This window comes from Eptesicus fuscus, chromosome 2 (assembly GCF_027574615.1).
Source record: "Eptesicus fuscus isolate TK198812 chromosome 2, DD_ASM_mEF_20220401, whole genome shotgun sequence".
In the NCBI taxonomy this organism is placed as follows: domain Eukaryota; kingdom Metazoa; phylum Chordata; class Mammalia; order Chiroptera; family Vespertilionidae; genus Eptesicus; species Eptesicus fuscus.
The window spans coordinates 71020038-71038320 of record NC_072474.1 but is presented as its reverse complement, the minus strand read 5'-3'; the positions used below and the strand labels follow the sequence as shown (position 1 = coordinate 71038320).

At 38.3% G+C, this 18283-nt stretch overlaps 2 protein-coding genes across 2 annotated transcripts; both read left to right on the top strand.

The window, feature by feature from the left end:
• The first annotated feature begins 297 nt into the window (after positions 1-297).
• On the top strand, positions 298-14668 carry LOC103303913 (nuclear nucleic acid-binding protein C1D-like). The gene is made up of 2 exons (XM_054722096.1): positions 298-699; positions 14567-14668. Exons 1-2 carry the CDS (start codon positions 298-300, stop codon positions 14666-14668), a joined length of 504 nt encoding a protein of 167 aa, XP_054578071.1.
• On the top strand, positions 14662-16732 carry CXCL8 (C-X-C motif chemokine ligand 8). The gene is made up of 3 exons (XM_054723470.1): positions 14662-14752; positions 16221-16356; positions 16645-16732. The coding sequence occupies exons 1-3, from the start codon at positions 14689-14691 to the stop codon at positions 16730-16732; spliced, it is 288 nt and encodes a 95-aa protein (XP_054579445.1). The 5' UTR covers positions 14662-14688.
• Positions 16733-18283: the final 1551 nt, after the last annotated feature.

Here is an 18283-nt window from a genome sequence, read left to right as displayed (position 1 = left end):
TTATTATTAAATCTCACAACAACCCTGTCAGATTGTTGTTGTTCTTTTTAATATACCATTTACAGAGGAGAGAGACTGAGGCCTCAGACACCAGTCATTCTACTGAATGTCAGGGCCTTGCTTTAAAACAAGATCATTTTTATTAAAGAGTCAGCACTAGGAGTTCTGGATATGAATGTTGATGGTTGCACAACAGTGAGAATGCACTGAATATCACTGAATGAACCGCACACTTAAGAATGGTTATGGTGGGTTGCTTTCCAGACGACAGAGCGGAAGGCCAGTGAGTTGGTCATAATGGCAGAAGAAGAAATGAATGAAGACTATCCAGCAGACATCCATGAGTATCCATCAGCATTTGAGAATTCCCTTCGTGTTGTGGGTGGCATGCTGAAGAGCATGAAGTCTGTTTCTAGAAATGAGTTGTTGCAGAAGTTGGACCCACTTGAACAAGCAAAAGTGGATTTAGTTTCTGATTACACATCAAACTCAATGTTTTGGGTTTCTTTGGCAACTCAGGGAGTTAATCCGAAGGAACATCCAGTAAAGCAGGAATTGGAAAGAATCATATTATACATGAACAGAGTCAAGAAGATAACTGAGAAGAAGAAGGCTGCCAAGCTAGACAAAGGTGCAGCTTCAAGGTTTGTGAAAAATGCCCTCTGGGGACCAAAACCTAAAATTCCAGTAAAGGAACAAGTAAAAAATAACCATTTGGTTTTGATGTACACATGTTCAAAAAGTACATCACTTTTATTGTTTAACACAAAACAGATGATTATGTAGTAATGCATGATTTAAATGTATTCCTTACTGAATTCATATATAAAATTTACATTTGAATCTGTAATGCTGAATACATTTTACCCCAGAAAGATGAAGTTATCTTTATTGATTTTCCTATAGAAACCTGTGAGGTTTTTAACCTTGTGGTATATTGTATATTCATAGTTTACCATCTCTCTTGACAGGGTTCTGGTTTCCTTATATAGGTCAACCTTTCAAGTACTATTTTATAAGCAACTGTGAAATGTAAGTTAAATGTTCTTTGTAAACATTTGCCTATTTTAAATGAATAATGACTTTATGAAGTATACTTTCTGAAATGTGAAGTTATAAATACATCTGTTTTCACTATATACAAGAAAAAGTGAAATGACTTAAATGTGTTTTCTTTTTATGTGTGTTATTTCATCATGTTATCATGATTTTGGGAATTGCTTCTGTTGATATTTGAAGTGTGAATATTTAAGACTTTATACTTTAAGGTTATACTTTAACTTTAGGCACTCTGCCTATATGTCCCATTTGAAGTAAAATATATTCTCATTAATTGTGGATGGGAAATGAAGTTGTAATTGATGGCTGAATTTTGGCATAATGGCTACATCCTACCAATAAAGGCTGTAAATATGTAAAAAAAGAATGGTTATGATGGTGAATTTTATGTTGTATTTTTACCACATATAAAAAAAAGGCTACTTAACTATTGCACAATGTACTATGTATGATGTGCAATGTACTATCATACATCCTACTGCTATATTCCAAAGGTATTTTGATGTGATCATTTTAATAATCCTTGGCATTAGGGAAATACCTGCTTTGTGGAGAGAAAAACGGGTGTCCTAGAACCCTCCCTCATTTCTTTCTTTCTCATCTACTTTCTCATCCTTCCTTTTCCTTCCTTTCACTCCTCCCCACTTTAAACAAATTGTTAGAAGGACAGACTGGCCCCTCTCCCTCAACACACACACACACACACACACACACACACACACACACACACACACACCACACAGGAAATGAGCAAGTGAACTGACACAGTTCCTAAGGAATGAAAAAAGCCTAGGAACCCGTGAAGCTAAAACCCTAAAACTCTGGCTGCATTCCCTGAAACTCTCCCAGCCCCATCTTTGAGACAAGTTTGCAGACAGGAGTGTGGTGATGCTACCCTCTGACCACAAGGTGGGGTTTTGTATTTGGACACTTGGATATCACAAGGTTTTCTTTTATTAGCCCTTTCCACTTAGAAACCTTTCTACACTACCACCTAGATCTGATTAAGGGTGACCCATAGAGCTCACTACATATTCCCTTCCCAAGCTGCAAGACTCCGAAATAACCCAGGATGGAATCTGTGCAGAGCTTAAGACTCGCATCTGGAACACTTACTCATCACAGAAAAGATGAAATATCTTATTTTCTCAAAATTTCTTTTTCTTTCACCATGATGTATTTATGAAGGGAGGTAGTGCTTTCCTGTGCTATAGGGTTCCTCCACAAAGCCCTGCAAAGATCAAGGTGAGCCTGAGCCTCTCTCTCTCTCTCTCTCTCTCTCTTTTCTTTTAAGAATATCCATATATTGTAGAAAGGGGGTGAGAAGAAAGCAAAAAGAGGAGGAGGAGGAGGGAGAGAAAATATCAAAATAGGAGTATAAGACTTAAAAATAAATCAACTGCCTATATTTAATAAATTATACTTATAAGATTGTACAAATATATCGCAATGTATTGCAATAGATTCATGTTATGAACAATAGTTCTCACTACATGTAAGCCAAACCATTATGCTGTATACTTGATACTTATACAGTGATGTATGACAATTATATATCAATAACACTGGAGAAAAGGTTTTATGTAGTAGAATATATAAAAGACACTTCCTAGTGCATTCAGGCTCTGTTTCCAAGCTAGGATAAAAGGTTCCAGGCTGAATATTTAATATCTCTGCTTTCAATCTTACCAATATCTCTCTGACTGAGAACGTGACCTTATGCAGTAACTACCATGACCTGCTATAAACAATAACCATGTCTCTCCTGGATTCCCACAATAACGACTAGCTTCTCATTGTGATATAGCTCTATCCCCACGCCCCAATTCTTTTGTCCTCTAACAGTCAGAGTGTCAGATCATGTCACTGATTTGCTTCAGACCCTGCAATGACTCCCCACTCAGTGCAAGCTGAAATCCTTCTGCGCTGCAAAGCCTATCTGATCTGGCCCATTATTCTCTGTTCTCCTTTCCTATTCATTCTCCCCACCTCACTCCCACCCAGGTATGTGGCTTCCTACTCTTCCTCAAATACACACCCCAGTTCCCAATTCAAACTATTATTTCAGGCTGTCTCTTTGCTTGAAATATTCACCCACATAATCAGCTAATTCCTATATCCCTTAAATCTATGCTCAGTTATGACCTTTTAAGGATGTCTCCCTGGATTCCCTAATGCTGTAATCTGCTCATCTCATTGATTTACCTCGGGACACCTGTTTCCCCTGCCTTGTTTTACTTTTAAAAAATATAGCATTTATTAACCTATAACATTCATATGTGTAGGTATTTCTATTCATATTATTCATTAACATTTTCTAAGCAACTAGAAAAGTCTTGTGATATACGAAGTGTTCTGTAAATATCTGTTGAATGAATGGATAACGTATTTTCAAGAGGTATGCATTGAATTTGATGTTTTTCTTTCAAGTAAACCACAGGAGGCTTTCTTTCTTTGAAAATATGTTTCCAACTCCGACCACATGACCTGTTTCACAATAAAGGGTCAACAGTTGAAACTTATCTACAAGTCATGAGGGAACCAAGTAAGAGGAAACTGTCAAGAGAGCAAAGAGCACAGGAAGCATTTCCTCTTGTTTTTGGGGTTAGGGGATAGGAGTCTGATGGTAGTAGCTCTCACCATCCCCATGGCCTTCAATTCTAGGCTCTTTCTGCATTACTCTTAATTTAAAGTTAAGGACTTTCTCTCAGTTGATGAGAATCTTGCAAATGAGACTTTGTGTTTGCTTGGACAAGTGCAAGTTCTCTTGAAGTTTAGCTGCACATCTCAAGAGTCCTTTCCTGCCACAAATGGTCAAATTTCCCAGAGGAAGTTCTCCATCTATTTCATATATGTTATATTTCTTACAACAAGACACCAGACAGAAGGGACTGTAGAAACAAATTCCCTCATTTTACCAATGAAAACACTGAGGCCTTGACAGGAGGAAGGGTTAGTTCTTCTACTGGATTATATGTTGTCCTCTCCCCCACTATCTCAAGATCCTCTTCTCCAGCCTCCTAACCCTTCTCAGGCAGGAGAAGGAGGGAGAACGCAGGGAAATGTGCTAAACACCAAGTCTGTGAGAATTACAGACACATGAGAAAAACTTGGAGGAGACCCAGAATCTCTGGACTCTGTTTAGGTTCAGATCCTATCTCTGTCTCCTACTTGCTGGGTGACTCTTTGAAAGTTACTTAACCTGAGTCTATTTCCTCATCTGTTAAATGAAATAAATAATACAAAAATATGGGGTTATTGTGAATATTACAAAAATAAAACATACGATATACTTAGTAATAAAATCCTATTAGTACAATTATTCTTGAGGGAGTCCTCTCTGCATTATTGCTAGAGTCTAAGTCAAGCTCAGAAAAAAAAAAAAGTGTCATTTTCATTCTCCCCATTAACCTTGGCTCTCTACTACCTGTTTCAGTTCTCTTTGGGTCTCTTTAGTGTATGCTTTCAAGGTCTTGCTTTTCTGGCTGGGTGTGTTATTTCTTATCCACTTCTCCCCTCTTTGCCCATTTTGCTTGTATTTCTCACTGTGTAGAAGATGGTGCCAGTGGTGTTTTCCAGGTCCATCCCCTTCAGTAGGAGAAAAGAAAGTTCATACAAAGCTCACCCAACAAGTTTGGAGTAGACAGTTTTCCTTTGTTTCAAAACTCCACTAGATTCTGCAAGTGGTGATTTCTTCCTTCCTGGTTTAGGGACCACAAAAAGGGATTTAATTTTGACGAGTAACCTGATGCAGTCCAGAAAGAAAGCACTTGCGATGTGGAAAGTAATAAATTATGCTAGTTGGGAATATAAACTACCTAGACACATAAGGAACTCAAATCTGAAAATCAGATAATAAAGGGCCCCAGATTAAGTACAAATGGACTCAGCAGCTTCATAGCTTTATTTTGCCTACAGTTCTGTAATTCTGAGAGATTGCCCATATCTCTAAACCCATACACAATCTGAATTATTTTCTAATTTTGTTTTCTTTTTATACGTGATCTTAGCCAAAAGGTGGGGAAGAGATATCTAATTTTGTTTTCTTTTTATGTGAAGAGATCACATGCTTTTTGTCTCCAATTATGTATCTATTTGGTGACTTGAAGGAAATTATGAAAGGACTAAAATTTCACCCTATACCTCAGCTACCAGATTAGCTAAACAGATTGCCTCCATTGAAAGTAGTGCTCAGGCTTTCATTTAAAATCCTTTCCAGAGATTTTAAGCAACAAAAGATGGCGACCGGCAGGAAGGTAGGGAGAGAGAGAGTGTGAGTGAGGAACCCATAGAGAAGAGTGTAGACGTGTGTAGTGTGTGTGTGTATAAGCTAGGGTCAGTTAGATTCTGCACGTCTTCCAAGGGGCTGCCTAACCGGGCAGTCCTAGACAGCGGAGCCCCGCGCACAAAGCGGACACATCTCCACGGCTGTTGCGGATGCGGAGACGACGCCATCTTGAGAAACAGAGCTGCCTGAGACTCGGATCCTGGCTTCTGACACAAACCAGGACCCTGCAGCCACTGGGGACAGAGAACTGCTATCACAGCTTCAGACCAACAAACAACAAGAATCCAGACGTCCCGGCAGAATTCCGTGAGTCAAAGAGCCTACCCCCTCCCCGCAGGCACGCAGACAGCGCCATTTTAACTGATAGATCCGCCTCTCGCCCAAGCCACAGAGCTTTGCGCAGGGACTCGCTCCCCCTCAGGGAATTTGGCGCACAGGAGAGAATCAGCTCCCTGTTGGGGAAATCTGTCAGTGCGCACAGAGGGCTCCCCTTCGGAGAATTTGGGGGAATTTGGCTTGCGGGTCACAGCTCTCCCTTCAGGGAATCTTAGTGCTTGCACAGAGGGGCTTCCCCTTTGGGGAATTTGGCGCGCAGGACAGACTCCGCCCCCCTTCCGGGACTCCGGTAGAGTGCACAGAGCCAGCTCACCTTCAGGAAATCAAGAGTGTGCGCCCTAGCCGGTTTGGCTCAGTAGAGAGAGCACACACAGGTCGCAGCTCCATTTCAGGGAATTTGGCACGCCGGACACAGGTGCCTGGGATCCCTGACTCACAGCGCATTCACACTAAGAGCCAGCGACCCCAATTGTTGGTGCATGCACACATAGGGACCCTGAGTCTCAACGAGAAACCGCACAAGGCAACAGAGACTCTGACACTCTAGTCTTGGTGCAGACACAGGGAAACTCTGACTCCTGGCACATGCTAAGGATCTCATTTTCGGCACATACCAACAGTGTGGTGCAGACAGGGCCCCTGAATCTAAGTGTGCACACGAGACCACACGGAACACTGGGGACACTGACCCTGGGCAAGACTGGTTCCCACCAACCAAAGGCAGCCACACGTCCTAGTGTCAGAGCACTTCAGTGAAACTCAGGTGGAGTGAAGTCCCCACAGCACACAGCCCAGGTCCACGCAAACGGAAGCTTGAGCTTTCTGGTGATAGCCAGAATGGGGAAACGAAATAACTCACAGAGGAAAGGAAATGTGGAGTCGCCAAGAAAGGAAATCAGTGAAACTGAAGCTTGCAACATGACCGAAAAGGAGTTTAGAGTAATGGTCGTGGAATTTATACATCGGATGGATGAGAAAATAAACAACTTATGCAAGAATCAGGAAGAAATGAAAAGTGATATAGCTACAATCAAAAACACCATGGAAAGTTTCAACAGTAGACTACAAGAAGCAGAGGACCGAATTAGTGAGTTAGAAGATCAGGTACAGAAACAAGCTCAATCTCAACAGCAATTGGAGAAAAAAATTAAAAAGCAGGAGGAAAGCCTAAGGGAGCTTCGGGACAACATGAAACGAAGTAACATGCGTATAATAGGGCTGCCAGAAGGACAAGAAGAGCAGCAGGGATTAGAAAATCTATTTGAAGAAATAATGACAGAAAACTTCCCGGATATGGGAAAGATAAAAGTTACGCAAGTACAGAGAGTCCCAAGCAGGATCAACCCCAAAAGACCCACACCAAGACATGTCATAATTTCAATGGCAAATATAAATGATAAAGAGAGAATCTTAAAGGCGGCAAGAGAGAGACAGAGAGTTACCTACAAAGGAACACCCATCAGATTGTCAAATGATTACTCAACAGAAACACAACAAGCTAGAAGTGAATGGACGGAGGTATACAAAGTGTTGCAAAGCAAAGGACTGAATCCAAGAATACTATATCCAGCAAGACTATCAATCAAAATTGAAGGGGAAATCAGGAGCTTTGCAGATAAAAAAAGGCTTAAGGAGTTTATCACCACCAAACCAGCAATGCAAGAATTGCTAAAGGGAATACTGTAAAAAGAAGAAATAAACAGGTAAGAAGGAATATAGACACAAAAATAGATATGACCACAAACAAATACCTTTCAGTAATATCTTTAAATGTAAATGGACTAAATGCTCCAATCAAAAGATATCGAGTAGCTGAATGGATAAAAAAACACGACCCATATATATGCTGTCTACAAGAGACCCACCTCAGAACAAGAGACTCACACAGATTGAAAGTGAAGGGATGGAAAAATATCTTTCAGGCAAATGGAAATGAAAAAAAAGCCGGGGTAGCAATACTTATATCGGACAAAATAGACCTCAAAGTAAATGCCATAACAAGAGATAAAGAAGGCCACTTCATAATACTAAAGGGAGAAATCCAACAAGAAGAAATAATTCTGGTAAACATATACGCTCCCAATATAGGAGCACCCAAATACATAAAAAAACTCCTGGAAGATTTCAAAGGAGAGATTAATAGCAATACAATCATAGTAGGAGACTTTAATACCCCACTATCACCACTGGACAAATCCTCTAAACAAAAAATCAGCAAAGAAACAGCAATCCTAAATGAATCACTAGACCAGATGGAATTAATTGACATCTTTAGAACATTTCACCCCAAAGCCACAGAATATACATTCTTCTCAAGTGCACATGGGTCATTTTCAAAGATAGACCATATGCTGGGTCACAGGCAAAGTCTCTTCAAATTCAAGAAGATAGAAATTATATCAAGCGTCTTCTCAGATCACAGTGGCATAAAACTGGAAATCAACTACAATAAATACAATCCAAAGAAATCAAACACTTGGAGACTAAACAGCATGCTATTAAACCATGACTGGGTCACCAGAGAGATCAAGGAAGAAATAAAAAACATCATGGCAACAAATGACAATGAAAACACAACAATCCAAAATCTATGGGACACAGTGAAAGCAGTCTTGAGAGGGAAGTTCATAGCTCTACAAGCCTATTGCAAAAAACAAGAATCAATGGTAATAAATTACTTAACCCTACAACTCAAAGAGCTAGAAAAAGAGCAGCAAGAAAAGCCCAGTGTAACCAGAAGGAAGGAAATAACAAAGATCAGAGTGGAGATAAATGACATAGAGACCAAAGAAACAATACAAAAGATCAACAAAACCAAGAGCTGGTTCTTTGAAAGGATAAACAAGATTGATGGACCTCTAGCCAGGCTCACCAAGAAGCAAAGAGAGAGGACCCAAATAAACAAAATCAGAAATGAAAGAGGTGAAATAACAACAGATCCCGCTGAGATACAAAGGATTGTTACAAAATACTACGAACAACTCTATTCTAACAAACTGGACAACCTGGAGGAAATGGACATATTCCTAGAAAAATATAACCTTCCAAAAATCAATCAAGAAGAATCTAAAGAGCTCAATAGGCCAATAACTATGGACGAAATTGAAGTAGTCATCAAGAAGCTTCCGGCAAACAAAAGCCCGGGGCCTGATGGCTTCACAGGAGAGTTTTACCAAACATTCAAGGAAGAACTAAAACCTATCCTCCTCAGACTATTCCAAAAAATTCAAGAGGAAGGAACACTTCCAAGCTCCTTCTATGAAGCCAGCATCACCCTAATACCAAAACCAGATAAAGACAACACAATGAAAGAGAATTACAGACCAATATCCCTCATGAACATAGATGCCAAAATCCTCAACAAAATTCTAGCAAATCGGCTCCAGCAGTACATCAGAAAGATCATACACCATGACCAAGTAGGATTTATCCCAGGAATGCAAGGATGGTATAATATCCGCAAATCAATAAACGTGATACATCACATAAACAAATTGAGAGATAAAAATCACATAGTCATATCAATTGATGCAGAAAAAGCATTTGACAAAATCCAACACCCTTTCTTGATAAAAACTCTCAACAAGGTGGGAATAGAAGGCTCATACCTCAACATAATAAAAGCTATATATGATAAACCCACAGCAAACATCATACTCAATGGACAAAAACTAAAAACATTTCCCCTAAGAACAGGAACAAGACAGGGATGCCCACTCTCACCACTCCTGTTTGACATAGTACTGGAAGTATTAGCCATTGCAATTAGACAAGAAGAAGAAATAAAAGGCATCCAAATTGGAAAAGAACAAGTAAAGCTGTCTTTATTTGCAGACGACATGATATTGTACATAAAAAATCCGAAAGACTCCGTCAAAAAACTAATAGACTTAATAAATGAATTTGGCAATGTAGCAGGATACAAAATTAACGCCAAGAAATCTATGGCCTTTCTATACACCAATAGTGAACTTACAGACAGAGAGACTAAAAAGGCAATTCCATTTACCATCGCACCAAAAAAATTAAGATACCTAGGAATAAACTTAACTAAGGAGGTAAAAGACCTATACACGGAAAACTACAGGACACTGAAAAAAGAGATAGAGGAAGACGTAAACAGATGGAAGAACATACCATGTTCATGGATTGGTAGAATGAACATCATTAAAATGTCCATACTACCCAAAGCAATCTATAGATTCAATGCACTCCCCATTAAAATACCAATGGCATATTTCACCGACCTTGAAAGAACTCTCCAAAAATTCATCTGGAATAAAAAAAGACCCCGAATAGCCACAGCAATCCTGCGAAAGAAGAATAAAGTAGGAGGGATCTCAATACCAGATTTCAAGCTATATTACAAAGCCACTGTTCTCAAAACAGCCAGGTACTGGCACAAGAACAGACATATAGATCAGTGGAACAGAATAGAGAATCCAGATATTGACCCAAACCACTATGCTCAATTAATATTTGACAAAGGAGGCATGAATATACAATGGAGTCAAGACAGTCTCTTCAATAAATGGTGTTGGGAAAATTGGACAGATACATGCAAAAAAATGAAGCTTGATCACCAACTTACGCCATACACAAAAATAAACTCAAAATGGATACAGGACTTAAACATAAGACGGGAAACCATAAAAATACTAGAGCAATCCACAGGTAGCAAAATCTCAGACATATGCCAAAAGAAATTCTTCACTGACACTGCCCCTAGGGCAATGGAAGCTAAAGAGAAAATTAACAAATGGGACTACATCAAAATAAAAGGCTTTTTCACAGCAAAAGAAACCATTAACAAAACAACATGAAGGCCTACTGCATGGGAGAACATATTTGCAAATGGCATCACTGATAAAGGTTTGATCTCCAACATCTACATGCAGCTTATACAACTTAATAAAAGGAAGATAAATGATCCAATAAAGAAATGGGCAACAGACCTAAATAGAAGCTTTTCAAAAGAAGACAGAAGGAAGGCCAAGAGACACATGAAAACATGCTCAAGGTCACTAATTATCCGAGAGATGCAAATCAAAACAACAATGCGGTACCATCTCACACCTGTCAGAATGGCTATCATCAACAAATCAACAAACGACAAGTGTTGGCGAGGATGCGGAGAAAAAGGAACCCTCGTGCACTGCTGGTGGGAATGCAGACTGGTGCAGCCACTGTGGAGAACAGTATGGAGCTTCCTCAAAAAACTGAAAATGGAACTCCCATTTGACCCAGTAATCCCACTCCTGGGAATATATCCGAAGAAACTAGAAACACCAATCAGAAAGAATATATGCACCCCTATGTTCATAGCAGCACAATTCACCATAGCTAAGATTTGGAAACAGCCTAGGTGCCCGTCAGCAGATGACTGGATCAGAAAACTGTGGTACATCTACACAATGGAATACTATGCTGCCATAAAAAAGAAGGAATTCTCATAATTTGCAACAACCTGGATGGAATTGGAGAACATTATGTTAAGTGAAATAAGTCAGTCAATGAAAGAAAAATACCACATGATCTCACTCATTTATGGATAATAAAGAACATTATAAACTTGAACAAAAAGATAGATACAGAGACAGTAAAGCATCAAACAGACTGTCAAATTACAGGGGGAAAGTTAGGGAGAGGTGGGGGAGATAAGAGATCAATCAAAGAACTTGTATGCATGCATATAAGCATAACCAATGGATGCAAAACTCTGGGGGGTGAGGGCATATATGGGAGTGGGTTGGGGGGTGGCAATGGTAAAATATGTACACATATAATACCTTAATAAAAAAAATTGAAAAAAAAAAAAAAGAAAGTAGTGCTCAGTTTTCTTTTTGAATGGTTTTGGATGTTATTTGTGTGTGACAAGAAAACTAAAGGTCAATGATATCTTGAATTCATGGAAAATGAAGAGTCTCTTCCTCCTATTCATCCTTTCCCTTATCCACCTCTACCTTCTCTTTTGAGGACGTCAAGAATTTTTCTGAAGACTCTGTCCTGAACACATCCAGGGACAGTAAGCAGCAGACAGAGCATCATTTCTCTTTCACTCGGGATTCACTAGTTATTTTCAAATACCATATCTCCAATTTACTCTTTATTGATCTTACTCATTAAGAGTTTTTAATGGAGGTCAGTAAACTTCCTGAAACATGATATACAACTTCGTATATTTACAAATTATTAACTCAAGAAATTTGAATTTAAAAATAGAACTGAAATGTCCTAGAGCAGATTAAGGTTTTACAGATACATAATCTGCAAAAAGTAAGAACATGAATTTTATATTTATGATATTAGCAGTAACAACATTATAGGCCAACTCACTGATATATATATATATATATAGTATTTGTCTATGCTTCTCTTAACCTCAGGGATGTCTGAGTTGAGACTAATTTCCTCAAAAGGAGAAAAAATTCCAGGTTTAAGTTGAGACTTAACTACTGGGATTAAGAAATGTAGTTCAGATTTAAGCAGCAACATTATAATATCAAGGTAGAATCAGCTTGTCCAAGGTCCCATGGGACAAGATTTAGACCTAAGTTCATCTCACTTAAAAGCCCATGTTTTTTTCTCACCACATTCTGCTTTGTTATGTAAATACAACTTTGTTTGGATTTACAAAAATGCCTTAATTGTAAAACACATATATGAAGGGGGGTGGGTTCCCTAGGCGGTTTAAAATACCAAAAAGACATTCAGTTTTCTTGTGGGGAGTTTGATGGAAAAAAGAGGAGTTATTTATAGATGTGGAAAAAAATAAAAGCCAATCTTTGTCTTGACTTTTTCTTGAGATCTTTCATTTCTTGGATGATAGATTTGATCCTATGACTATGGTGAAAATATCTGAATTTTCCTCTGTTAAGTGCTTCTCATGTTTCAGGAACTGGTAAGAACTTAAACAGCTTACTGGTTGATAGTCCCTTAAATCTTACATTCACCCTTAGTGGGTAATAAAATACCATTTGTATGTATGTGCAGCTTTGTTAAAGTTTTCACTCCATTCTGCTCTATTTAAAAGCAGCATTTTTTCAAATAGGATAATTAGCCCTTTTTGCTCTTTAACCCCATTTGGTCATGCTACTAACTGTGCAATAATTCAAAGGGTTACCTTTACAGAAGTGGTCACTTTATTTTTGTTCACAATTACCTCTGATGAAGAGAGTCCAAGGACAGAATGCATCAAGACTACATTGTGAGAAATGAACAACAGCAAAGAGGTTGGTTTGCCTTATTAATTAATGTTCCATTGTTTTAAAAAAAAAGCGAGCATCTGGTTTAAAAGGAACTCATTAGCTCAACCTCTAAGGTTGGTATCATGATGCAAGTGATACCCTGAGAGTAGAAAAGGAGGAGATGAGGAGATGGAATTGGGATGGCAAGGAGGTGGCTATGTTAGTGGGACTCAGAAAAAATACAAAGGCAACCCTGAGAGGCTGAGAAGTTTGCAAATCCTCAGAACTCTGAGCATCTGTGTGGTGCCACTAGATTGTGTCCTGATGATGAGGGACTGAATCAGTTATGCAAGACTTGCTCATTGGTGAATATGTCCTTGCTGAACAAACCAATATTAATGAAGCAAAGAAGCAGTCAATTTCCTTTAAGATCTAGGTCTTGCTTATATATCTGGCTTCAATTTTTTTCCTCTCCTCATCCCATACACTGCTTTTCATACAATGCTCAACAATGTCAAGAACCCAAATGGACTATGTTCTCTGAAATCTCATTACCTTTTACTTGCTTTCTCCTCCATAAGCAAGGCAGCCACCCCTTCTCCCCACACCATTGGTTTTACTTCTACTCATTACCAATGTTAGGTCATAGCTTTGAGGTTGTTTCTTTATATATTCACCAAAACTGTAGTTACTTGTGTCACTAATTGTCCATATGTGGCACCAGACTGCAAAATCTTTGAATCAGAGATTAGATCTTATTTACACAGTAATCACATCTCCTACTATAATACTTGGCATTAACATACAATCGATATATATTAAATAAGTAAAAGAACAATGAAGTTCCTGAAACAGTAGAGTTAAAAGCAAGAGGAACCCTAGCCGGTCTGGTTCAGTGGATAGAGTGTCATCCTGCAGACTGAAGCGTCCAGGGTTCGATTCCAATCAAGGGCACATGCCTGGGTGTCAGGCTCGATATCCAGGGAGCGTGCAGAAGGCAGCCCATCAATGATTCTCTCTCATCATTGATGTTTCTAGTTCTCTCCCTCTCCTTCCTCTCTGAAATATATATATAACAATATATATAATATTGTCAGGTCTCTAATGTTGCTTTCTTCTTCTGATAGACCAAACCCTTTAAGAACAAGTACACATTACTGAGAAGTTACTTGATAAATATTTGTGAGACAGAATGAAAAGGCACAAATTTCATTCCATTAAATATACATTAGAAAACCAAATCTTTTGAAAAGTTGTACTTTGTTCCTTGAGAGAAGAAACTTTCCAAAACTCTTAGAAAAGAGCTGCTCATAAAATACATCCCCAATGAAAGTGGTCAACTCTCTCATCATAGCACATATACTTTACATAAAGAAACTATTGTGCCATAAAAGAATAATCATAAATGACCTTACTCTCACAGCTGGAAGATGGTACTATGATAAAGTTATTTATAAGTATAAAGGATACAACTGACAATTGTATCAAACTGAGAAGCTTCACTGTTTAAAAATATTTTAAAGCAAACATGCTTTTGAATGAAATTATATTATTTTAAAGATCCAATACAAGTTCAATCGTACTGAAAATTAGATAAGAAACCGATGGTGACTCAGGCTTGTTCACAAAGAGTGACCGGAAAGCTCCAGGTGGTGGAATTTCCTCTGACCTAATACAAGAATGAGCTGTTGCACAGGTCTCGCTGTTGAGATGGTATAAAAAGCCAGAGGTGCTCTTCATCCAGCACAAGTCCCTGCGGACAACAGAGCTCAGCAGCATCCAGGAGAAGAGCCCATAAGAAACCCACTTACTCTAAACATGACTTCCAAGCTGGCTGTTGCTCTTCTGGCAGCGATTGTGCTTTCTGCAGCTCTGCACGAAGGTAAGCACATCTTTCCAATGCAGTTTTCCTGGGTTTAAATGTGATCGTTAGATGGTAAGACTATCCTTAATGCTTTGGTTAACGGCAAACATTTTCTGTTCAGGAATAGAAAGTAATCTTTGCAGTCATTTAATGGCAATTAATTAAAATGAAGTTTTAATTTTTTAGGCTGTATCTATACAATTAGAAAAATGTAATGCTTGATTAATACAGACATTCTGTTCTTATCATTTATACTCTGTAGTATGCATATCCATACTAATAAAAGGGTAATATGCTAATTAGGGCAGATGTCTTCCAGACAATCTTCTTGATATCCTTCCAGACAAACCACAGAGACCGAGGGCCGAGACTCAGGCAGCCACGGGTGGCTGCAAAGGGCCAAGGTGTAGCTGTGAAGGGCCCAGGCTCAGGCAGGCAGTGGCAGCAGCAGCAGGGTAATGGGGGCGGTGACTTCCCCTGATCTACCAGGTCACCTCCTGCAGAGAGAGGCCAGATTGTGGCTTAGGCCAGGGGCGAGGCAGAGGTGGTTAGGGGCTATCAGGCTGGCAGGGGAGCAAGTTAGGGGCTATCAGTCCAACAGGAAGAGACAGTTAGGGGCAATCAGGCAGGTAGGCAGGTGAGTGGTTAGAAGCCAGCAGTCCACAGTGATTGGGCCTAAACCAGCAGTCAGACATACCCCAGGGGTCCCAGATTGGAGAGGTTGCAGGCCAAGCTGAGGGACCTCCCCCACATGCATGAATTTTATGCACCATGCCTCTAGTATTTAATGTAAATGTATAAGTTAGAGTGTATCTTATTGGGAACCACAGTTACCTATAATATAAATTAATATTGAGCAAAATAACTCAGGTAATTTTACACTGTGTATTATTTTACTGAAAAGCTTCAGATAGCTATCAATTCCCTTTTGATTTAAGTACACCCTGACAGCAAATAGACCTTCTCGGGATTATTTTATGAAATAAATACAGTTTAGAATGTTAATGATATATAGTTTCTTTATTTTTATTTTCTCTCAAGCATTGAAGAAAGTATTAAGATACAAGACACTTCTGTGCAACTCATTTATACATTTCTATTAATTCTTTCTGAAGGCAATTTCCCTATTGGTGAATCTTAGTTTGCATACTACAAATAGCACTGTGGTATCACAGAGTATTATGAAATATCTAGTAGATAAAAAAGTATCTTAAAGATGTCAACATTGCACAAAGACAACTGCAGTCTTTATGTAGAAGGATATTCAATGTTATCAGGAGAGACTGTTTTGAAAACTGAGAAAAACTGATGTCAGAGGCAAGGAGAACATCCAGCCTTCAATTTCTGGAATGAGTTTGCTAAAGATGCGATGTTTGTAAAAGGCACAGTCACCAAGTTATCACATTGGGATTAAAGAGGGAGTACCTAGCAGAGCCCTCCCTATTGTTGAAATCAATCTATAATTGTTTTTATTTTTTCCCCACAGCTTCAGTTCTGCCGAGAATAGAGACAGAACTTCGATGCCTGTGCATTGGTACACACTCTATACCTTTCCACCCCAAGTTTATCAGGGAACTGAGAGTGATTGAGAGTGGACCACACTGTGCTAATTCAGAAGTCATGTAAGTACTTTCAAAAGTGATTAGATATCTTACTTTAGCTAACCTAGAACTGAGGAAGGTAGAAGCATCCAACAAAGTTCTAGGTAGTAGGAATACAGTAGTGGGTTAAACAGAAGGACATATTCTGGGTATAAATGGCATTCAAGTATGGTAACTTCCATGATTCATAGCTCTAAGTTGCTTTTGACTTAGATTTCATGCCCATACTTAAGGGACAATGACTTTAGTGGCAAAGGGGGTGTCTGAAACTGCTAAACGTGGATTTTAATCATATCTCTCTCATTTCAGTGTAAAGTTGGACAATGAAACATCGCTCTGCTTGAACCCCAAGGAAAAATGGGTGCAGAATGTTGTACAGTTATTTTTAGAGAGGTAAGTTGTTGTTGTTTTTTTAATTTAGATTTTTCATTTATCCTGAGTTATTCATTCCAAAAGTCAGCCTATAAATTTCCTGCTGCTGCCAAGAATATTTTTTAGGTGACTGCCTCTTTAATTCAAAATAAATAGCAGCAATAGTGAGTTTACTGTATGTAACTCATGACTGGGAAAACCACGCTTCTCAGTTTGCCCAGGGAAGTGCAGGTTTATGCCTGGTCCGTGTGCCATTATTATGATTCTGTTTCATTCTCAGAAGTGTCCTGCTTTCGAGGATGACTTATCTGGTCTCACTATTTATAGTTGAAAGTATAGAACATTTCTAACATATGACTATTTAAGACTATATTAGTTTTGGTATTAAATATAAGGACCACACATGACTTCTGTTAGAACATTGTTAATCTTTACAATTTATTTATTTATTTTCAGAGCTGAGAAGAAGAAAAAAGAGCCATAAAAAAAAAAAGAAGCACTCTCCATGGTTTCCAAGAATTCCTCAGTAAAGATGCCAATGAAACTTCAAACAAATCTATTTCACTGCTTCACATACTGTTTGGGTCTGGTGTAGAGATCTCAGATAAAATAAAGGATGCCTGGTTAGATTTGAATATTAGGTAAAACAATGAAGAGTTTCTTTCAATGTCCCATGCTATATCTAGGACACACTTATTTAAAAAAAAAACACAAACAAAAACAAAACTCATTGCTTATAATAAATTCAAACTTAGCTGGAGATCCTGTATTTTTAGGGGGAAGAGCGTTAAATATTGCAACCTTAGTCTGCCAGCCAAGATCCAGGAGTCCCTTTTAACTGCGCCTTGGTTTCTTCTTTATTCCTAACCTAGAGAAAAAGTATCAGTCACCTTTTCACCTCACTGTGATGTGAGGACATGCGGAAACAATTTAATGTCTTTCATGGTCACGTAAATTATTTTCAAGTGTAACTTATTCTCTTATTTATTATTTATATATTTATTTAAACATCAAATAGAGTAATATTTGTGCGTGAATTTGGAAAATGGGAAAGGAGCATTGTTGATAGGAGAGTATAATGATGGTTGTGAATTTATATTTATTTTAGATATTAAATAGTATATTAGAGAACTGTCTTGATCAAAGTTGATTTATTTTGATTGAGGTTGCTAGATTTAGCAAAATTAAAAACAAACAATATCCAATTAAACTGGAAATCTTATTTTTGATGCTCCTCATATTGTCCTGTCACTGTTGGCCTTGTGCTATTCTGTGATGAATCACCAGAATCCTGAATTAGGACTATCTTTCTCAAAACAGCAAAAATTCTTGCTGGTCAATACTTATTTATTATGTACAAATAGATTCTCATAATTTAGTTTAAATAATTATGTTTGTAACACTCACTTTATTTTTAACTTTAAGATACTTTTCTCTGCTTTCAAAGAAAATGGCTTTCCCTACTGATCTGATGGTATGGAAATATAAAGGCAACTCTAAAACATAATAAAATGCATCATCAAAGACATCAATTGTTTGTATTCTTTGGTCCTTTCAAGATCTACTGTTTTATATC

What these genes read in the sequence shown, in the direction of transcription:
- CXCL8 (XM_054723470.1), top strand. Translation starts at nt 14,689, where the DNA reads ATGACTTCCAAGCTGGCTGTTGCTCTTCTGGCAGCGATTGTGCTTTCT. An exon ending in TTCTGCAGCTCTGCACGAAG is followed by an intron (nt 14,753 to 16,220) that starts GTAAGCACATCT and finishes TTTTCCCCACAG; the next exon opens with CTTCAGTTCTGCCGAGAATA. An exon ending in TGTGCTAATTCAGAAGTCAT is followed by an intron (nt 16,357 to 16,644) that starts GTAAGTACTTTC and finishes CTCTCATTTCAG; the next exon opens with TGTAAAGTTGGACAATGAAA.
- LOC103303913 (XM_054722096.1), top strand. Translation starts at nt 298, where the DNA reads ATGGCAGAAGAAGAAATGAATGAAGACTATCCAGCAGACATCCATGAG. An exon ending in AAATTCCAGTAAAGGAACAA is followed by an intron (nt 700 to 14,566) that starts GTAAAAAATAAC and finishes GCTGTTGCACAG; the next exon opens with GTCTCGCTGTTGAGATGGTA.